The sequence below is a fragment of the Amblyomma americanum genome, chromosome 1, assembly GCF_052857255.1.
Source record: "Amblyomma americanum isolate KBUSLIRL-KWMA chromosome 1, ASM5285725v1, whole genome shotgun sequence".
NCBI classification, from domain to species: Eukaryota; Metazoa; Arthropoda; class Arachnida; order Ixodida; family Ixodidae; genus Amblyomma; species Amblyomma americanum.
In genome coordinates this window covers 233,113,779-233,121,782 of record NC_135497.1, presented here as the reverse complement: position 1 = coordinate 233,121,782, position 8,004 = coordinate 233,113,779, and the positions used below count along the sequence as shown (strand labels likewise).

Below are 8,004 nucleotides of genomic sequence, written 5' to 3'. Positions count from 1 at the left end.
GTGTTTGCGGCTACCTTCATGATTACATATGTGAAACTGACCGATTACCTTGTTAGCTGTGTACAAATTCTGTCGCATGTCCAAAAATGTTTCATTCTATTCCTGGTAACTTATGTTTTTTTATTTTATTTGTAAATTCCCATTTTTATTTGATTCATTCTTCTCACGTCTATTTTACCCCGCGCAAATACTTCATTGGGATTCTCCACTGTACCTTGGCCAACCCCTCCGCGTGAGTATGTGCCAAATTTACTGAGGTGAAGAAGAAGAAGAACAAGCAGAAGAAGGCAGCGTCCACTTCAACTGCTTGCTGGGCATGCTGCTGTGGAGCCTGACCCGTGAACGCAAGGACGACTTTCTCAAGAGCGGCGAGGTGAGAGCGGAACTGCAGGTCCGGCGGGGAAAGTCTCCCGAGAACCTCTGGGAGGAGGGCCTGGACGCCTTATCTGCCAAGCAAGGCGAAATGGAGCGGGCCGAACGCAACGAAGAACGTGCAGCAAAAGCTGCGAAAGGCTTCAAGGGCAGACGCGGAAAGGTACTTTTCAAAAAAGCTTATTTACTATTTCCTCAAGCTCTCAAAGCCGGTAGGCATTATTGAGTTATCTAACCGCCTGTCGAGTGTATTAGATATTAGATGCGTTGATGTGGTGCTATCTTTTTTTTCTTATCGATCTCGCAGTACTTGGACTACTAAAAGCAATTGATGACTTTGTGCATGTTTGTCATTCTGAAAAATTGGACGCCCTTACGCTATACTGCCCAAGTCGTGAAATGTTCTTTTTGATCTCTTCTTTTTTTACCTCTTCCTCCACGGTTCGGTCCAAATGTCCGCCGATGTAAGCCCGCTACCGTGCCTTTACTTGTAAATAATTGCCCCTACAGTCTCGCACAGAACGTCCTAGAGGCGGCGTCTTACGACCGCGCGTAAGGTAAGCGCTACGTTCAAAAGGTGGTTACCTGATCGAAGACAAGAGGTACGCGTGGCCGTCCCACAAACAGCTCTCAGTAAAACATGTAGGATTAGCCTGGTGCTCTTCATGTCCTGAAGTGGCGCATTTGGAAGTATTTATGGAGTCTCGGTACCACACGGTGACCTGTACATCACCGTACCTGTTTGCTCGGGCAGAAATGTAAATAAAAAGCCCACCCACATGCACGCAGCGTAACTGCTATCAGCAACGTGTGGCAAATGAGAAGTTCAAGTAGACTCTCTTCCTCGGCTCTTCGCTGTAGCTTTTCCCATCCGTGCGCATCTCGTAGGTTGACTTTGGGCGCCTTCACTTCCCTCGGATGTGAAGCGCTTCACTATGCCCTTCCTGGCAGGCGTAAGTCATTATCGACGGGTACCGCAAATCTCACCACACTTTACGCGAATAAGTTTGTGAATTACAATGGGGTACACTGTTTTCCTTGCCACTTCCCATTCACGCGGACAGTGCGTTTAGTATTAAATACCGATTACCGGTTGCCTATCATTGAAATAATGGGCGCTGTACTGCTGTACACATGGAAGCAGGCGAAGACGCCACAGGTCCTGTAGGAGGGCTGAGGTTGGAAAGTCGCTGGACATAGGGTGCCCGTGCCCGGCTTATGCTGGCTTGGATTGGGAACAGCAGGGGATAAGAGTTAATGGAGAATACCTCATTTTGTTGCGATTCGCTGATGACATGGCCTCGCTAAGTCACTCAGGAGACGAAGTGCAAGGTATGATCAATGACTTATACAGGCAGAGCACAATGGTGGGTCTAAAAATTAATGTACAGAAACTAAAAGTAATGTTAAACAGTATTGGAAGGGAACAACAGTTTACGATTCGATGCGAGGAGCAGGAAGTGATAAGGGAATGCGTCTACTTAGGACAGGTAGTTACCGCAGATGCGGATCAAGAGAGTGAAATAACTTGAATAAGAATGAGGTGGATATCATTTGGCAGGTTCTGCCAATCATGAATGACAGTTTACAAATATCCCTCGAAAGAGAAGTATGCAACAATTTTATCTTACCTGTACTCATCTATGGTGCAAAACGTGGAGGCTAGTTAAAAGGGTTCAACTTAAATTGATGACAATGTAGAGAGATATGGAAAGGAAAATGATAAGGTATAACGTTAGGAGACAGTAAGACGACACAGTGGGTCAGGAAACAAACGCTAGTTAGGGAATCATAGCCGAAATCAAGAACGAGAAATGGGTTTGTGTAGGACATGTAATGCGAAGACAAGACAACCGATGATCGTTATAGGGTAACGGACTGAATTTCAAGAGAAGGCAAGCGTAACAGAGAATAGTAGAATGTTAAGTGAGCGGATAAGATTAAGTAGTTAGCGGTGATAGGGTGGCCGCAGCTGGCACTACAGGCTGTGTTAGTTGGAGAGATATGGGAGAAGCCTTTATCCTGCAGTGGCCGTAATGAGGATGCTGATGATGTTGGACGTAATGTGAGGCGCTCTATCCCTGAAGAGGGCTCGAAAACGTGAGGTATGGTGGCTTTCACTTTTTTTGAGCGTATACACCTGTTGAATGTTTTTTCCCCTGAAAGGTGGGGACGTTCAAAAAGACTGAAACCGAGACGAAACCTTCGGCGCTGGGGGAGTGCGTGGTGTCTAAAATCGAGTGGGAGGCCGAGAAGATCGACAAGGGCACCGGACCGCACCGCGGAGCCCGGAAGGCCGACCACGACGACCATGACGACCACGACTCTGGAGCCTCGGCGGAATGCAGTCCCGACGATCCCGGCCAGCTGGTGCTTTCGAAGGCACCTCAACGCAATCGCGCTGCCAGTGCTGAAACCGAGCCTTCTGGCAGCAAGCCCAAGCCAGTGAAAAGGAAGAACTCCTGGTCTGGATCGTCCGAAAGCGAAGGGGTGCCCATGACCTCCGGCTCCGACAGCGACAAAGTTTACCCCGATGTGCCGGCTGCGGGACCTTCGGTAAGTCGAGCTCCTAGTGCGTCAGTGGGTGACAGAGGACAGGTAGACACGTCTGGAGGGCTGGCTTTGAGTGCATCGTTTTATTGACGCGTGATAAGTAGAAACTGTGGCAGTGATCGCGCAATATTCATGCCATCGCTTCGGCCTTCGTTTGTCGTGGATGGCATTCGGATCGTGTCGTCTTCATTTTCCATTCTCGCGCTGTTACCTTGTTCCATAGTGCGTTTCCCTGCGTAACGACGTAAGGCGCTACGCAAGTGCTCTAGTCAAGTGAGACCACTTTGAAAACCCTGTTTTGATTTCAGGAAGGCGTACCTATCACCACCTCCGCGCGAGCGCAGTCTTGCAAACTGCTGTCAGCAGGTGTTATGTGTCTTACGCTAGGGATGACAAGCAGGGCAGGCAGATAGGGATATGGCAGGGGGCTTTTTAAATAAACTGTTTATTGAGCGATATTGTGCTCTCACAACTCGGCGACGGCAGCAGCAAGTGCACGCGGAGAGCGTCAGGAACAGAATGCGAGCTGCTCTTGGGCGTGCTCGATTTAAAGGCGACTGTGAAATTAAAAAAAAAAAAACGCTTCTGAAAACGGCTATCTTCTGGCAGAAGTACTTGCTGTTGGGCTAGTTGGTTCATCATAAAGTTGAATGGCGCAAGGGAACGAACACAGGAAGACACAGAGAGAGAAAGCGCGCCTACTACCAACTGAGTTTATTGCGGAAAACACCACCTTTATACGCCAGTACATTATCACCACCAGTGCGTTATCACAACCAGGACAAGCTAACAAGAAAAAATATATGTACACAGAGAGGTGCAGGACCCTTTTCTTATAAAGAACTCTGATTCAGTTTTAACTGAAATGAGGTCTGCATTAGACAAAGCATCATGTGTGTTCTCTATAGATGTCGAAAACTTGTACTACTCTGTTCCCCACGATGGCCTCTTTACAGCCATTCGTGCGAGCATAAATTATTTTGATGAACTAAGGTTCCCGAATGCTATTGGAAATACCAGTGACCATTTTATATCTTTGCTTGAATTTTATCTGCAATCAACTGTCATTGATTTTAACCAGAAGTTTTATCTGCAAAGAACTGGAATTTGCATTGGCTCATCTATAGCCCCCCTTTTTTTTAACTAACATCTTTTTAGCTTTTATTGCCCAGCGCATTTGTGCGCAGTTTAACCGGACACCTGTCAGACGGGTGTTCCGCTTTGTTGACGATTATTTTATTCTTTTTGACCCGCCCACCTCTTAACTTTGACGAAGCTGTTGATGATGTTCTTAACATTTTTAGAGACAATTCCCAAGGCCTCACTTTCACTTGGGAACTGCCGCAAGGGGGCAAGATCCAGTTTCTGGACGTTCAGTTTGATTTTACTGGCGTAGATTATGTGTGTTGGGTGTATAACCCCCGCTCCAAGAAAAGCCTCATGCCATTCAGCAAAGCCCATTCTAAACTGGTGAAACGAGGTATTGCCAAAATGAATGAATGAATGAATGAACGTGCTTACATGCCGGTCTCTATAAATCATGTGATCACTGTATGCAGGCTGGCTTTGACAAGCAACTTCAGAGATTAAACAACGCTGGTTATCCCTGCCTTGTCATAACCGATGGTTTTGAAGCCTTGCTGCAGAAGACTAAGCTCTCTTTGAGCGGTGCTCTATCAAGCAATCAGCGAGATAGGAGGCCTGTGGCGGTGATTCTGTATTCGCACAAAATAGGGCACAATATCAAGAAGATAGGAGGTCGTTATGGTGTGAATGTGGTGTTTTCAGCACTATGTAAGCTTGGCAAAATATGCTCCATGATGGACAAACGGCCCCCGAGGGGCGCTATCAAGCATAGGCAGCGTTATACGGATTGCAGGTCTAAAGTCATCTATGAGATACCGATCAAGGGTGGGCGGGTCTACATTGGGCAGATCGGCCGTTGTTTCAATGAGAGAGCGATTGAGCATAAACGAACAATAAATAACAATGAAAGGGGAAACCTTCCTGATCACTTCAGAGATTGCCAAGATTGCGGACCGGTGCAGGAAGAGGCAAAGTTTATCGGCAGTAGCAGAGAGCGAGTTGAAAGGGAAGTTATAGAAGCATTTCACATACAGAAATGTGGGCCCACGTGCATAAGCACTTCGTCGGTCAAACTCAGCGGGCAGGAACTGGATTTTTTAGATGATCATGTGTACATCTTGTCATTTAATCTTGCTATCATGTTCGTAAAATTTTTCATGCCTTGCTCTGTGAGTAGCAATTCTCGGGCTATTATGCATGAATGTAATCTCTTTCTGTACATATATTTTTTCTTGTTAGCTTGTCCTGGCTGTGATAACGCACTGGTGGTGATAATGTACTGGCGTATAAAGGTGGTGTTTTCCGCAATAAACTCTGTAGTAGGCACTCTTTCTGTCTCTGTGTCTTCCTGTGTTCGTTCCCTTGCGCCATTCAACTTTATGATTTATCTTCCGGCGATCTGGAACTCTTATCTCAACCTTTAGGCGGGGCGCTCACCTGCATGATTTTTCGTCACTGTCCTTGTGATAGCTTTCAGTTTTATGTGTTAGCAGCGGTCAATAGTGGTTCGTAAATCAAAAATACAAAACGAAGGATAAGATGTTGCCAGCCGCGGCAGTTGCGATCTAATAGCATGCGTTTTAGGGCTAGTTGGTTCATTCTCAGATTTCATTTTGCGCGCACAGAGACGACACAATAAGGACGAGGAAGGCAGGATGGGCAATCTAATATCTTAGCCAGCCGAGCTGCGGGCGGCCGAGGTAAAGGGACAGGGAGAGGATAGCAAGGAGTAGTAGAGGGGAGCGATAGCGATAAAGGACAGAGTAGGGGTTTATGCACTACTCTGCAATATTCGCAAAACTACAAAAAGGTGAACTAGTTTGCACCGCTCTCGCCCGAGTGTCCAGGCAATGTCCGAATTATATCCGCGCGCGAGCTACCACTGCACGTACAGTCCTATAAGCAGCACGCATGGAGCGTTGACGTCACGTGCGCCCTGTATACCTGGCGATGAGCAAGCGGGACATCAAGCCCGGATGCGCGATTCTACTATTGAAAATTGGGGCGACGTGTTTGGAAACTGCGTGCCTCGCTGCATGCCCCGTTCCTCTGAGAGCCATACTGACCTTCATGTCCAGCTAAGCGTTCTTTACATAGCACCGCGTCGCGCTGCCGCATTACCTTTCCATAATTCGACTCTTCTGGACTAGTACTCTTTGCGCGAAAGGCACGCCTTGTGCACGCTATTTTACGGTAGTAGGCCGTCACCACGCGGTGCGACGATTGAGCTCGGCGTAGGGTGCGTGATGCCCGCTGGCGCTGGCCATCCCGGCACCCTAGCTAGGCGCCCCCTGTCTTGCTGTTGTTGGCATGGTCGCAACTTGCGTGCTGTAATGGTTCCCCATAGTGCAGCGCACCAATAAATTCTCTTCCCAAACTTTCTTTGCAGAAACGTCAGCCGCCACGGCAGCAGCAACTAGAACATAAGAAGCGAGGTCCTCCAGCCACGTCTCAGCGCCAAATGGCGGCCGACGATAACGTCGACGAAGAAGCTAGAGGTGACGACGAGGACTTCAAACCATCTGGCGAGGTGCCATCCAGGAAGCCGCCCATGGCTCTCCGGGCCGCGAAGAAGACCACCAAGGAGGTTGCAGCGGACTCGGACTCTGACGCCGCTCCGCTGCCACCGAAGGCGCCTAAGAACATCCGGGCCATGCTGTCCTCCTCTGACGACGAGGAGGGTTCACCTGCCGTGCCGATGCCTCCTCAGCGCCCCGCCGGCGGTCGCTCTAGGGCTGCCGTGAAGTACGACTTTGGCAGCGACAGCGAAGAAGAGTTCTAGCGCAATTGGTGACGTCAAGATGGCTGCATTTACATCTTGAGTACCAGGGTGCGTTCGTGTGTCCGCTTCATTTACGAACATCGGCTGCCTATATGCATCCCTTGTGTCGTGCGTGCCTTCACTGACCAGACCCGATGGCGCCGCTTTGGTTTATAACTGTGTACACATTTTAAATTTTCTCCCTGGTTAATGAGCCTCCGTAGATTTGCGTTTTAATAGTTTGTTCTTAATAAATTACAGCGTGGCGATGCTGCTTCTATAAGCAAACAAATGTGGATGTCGAATGCTGGAGTGGTTTTGCCCTAAAGCTGGCCTGGTTTCGCTATGCTTTCGCGTGACCTGAAGCCTACTCCGGCATGCGTGTTGAGGTGTACAGCGTCGATTCCCCGTATCGGCAACAGTTGAGCGGGTGTTCGTGCCTAGTTGGCGTACAGGTTCCCTCTGGGAGCCAGAGTTACGCCTATGTCCATTCTTCTCCCAAGCATCCAAGTTGTGAGGGAAAGCCGCAATTATTAATGTAAGATTGCAGTGATTAGAGCGGGTGCAATCTTGAACTGGAAATTTTTGGCTGCGAACTTGCTTGATTTTAGCGAAAATGCTGCTGCAGGCAATGACACCGCTTTTTAGTACTGACGTGGGAATCGGGAAACGGGCAATTCACTGTTGAAATCCAGGGTTCGACGGAAACCCGTCTGGTCGGGTATGTTCATGGCGGAAAATCTTCAAGCGCCGACCAATCGTTAAAAAGATTACGTTTCGGCCCCGGCTTACGGGGGCCTTGTTCACAATGAAAGAAAGACAGGAGTGAAGGTAAGTTATATAGGTTTCATGGTATGACGCAAGCAGCGGGAGTATATCGGGGGTAGATTGCATTCGTTGCGATTAAGCGTGTTTGCCATCGTCTGATTATAAAAAGATTCTAGGTAAAGCCTTTTCGTCTTGCTCTTTTCTTTTCCGATTATCTTCGAGCCGTCCCAGTCGATGTCATGGCCCTCGGAGATAGCATGATCAGCCAGTGCGTTTGTTGCCACGCGCTTGTTCTTGACATCATTGTGGTGCTGCTGCAATCTTTTTTGAAAATCACCTGTTTCACCGATATAGACATGCTCGCAATCAGCGCAGGGAACCCTATACACGATGCCCGGGAACTTCTCCTTCTTTATCTTGTCTTTCACTGTAACCAACGCGTGTCGTAGCTTCTGCGTGGGTAC

General features: G+C 48.4%; 1 protein-coding gene across 1 annotated transcript; it reads left to right on the top strand.

Annotated features, from left to right (window-relative positions):
• Positions 1-303: 303 nt before the first annotated feature.
• Positions 304-6,987, top strand: LOC144095672 (uncharacterized). The gene is made up of 3 exons (XM_077629340.1): positions 304-535; positions 2,539-2,928; positions 6,401-6,987. Exons 1-3 carry the CDS (start codon positions 317-319, stop codon positions 6,791-6,793), a joined length of 1,002 nt encoding a protein of 333 aa, XP_077485466.1. The 5' UTR covers positions 304-316; the 3' UTR covers positions 6,794-6,987.
• Positions 6,988-8,004: the final 1,017 nt, after the last annotated feature.

Coding starts and splice junctions, on each gene's coding strand:
- LOC144095672 (XM_077629340.1), top strand. CDS start 317: ATGCTGCTGTGGAGCCTGACCCGTGAACGCAAGGACGACTTTCTCAAG. Junction 536..2,538: donor TCAAGGGCAGACGCGGAAAG/GTACTTTTCAAA, acceptor TTCCCCTGAAAG/GTGGGGACGTTCAAAAAGAC. Junction 2,929..6,400: donor TGCCGGCTGCGGGACCTTCG/GTAAGTCGAGCT, acceptor CTTTCTTTGCAG/AAACGTCAGCCGCCACGGCA.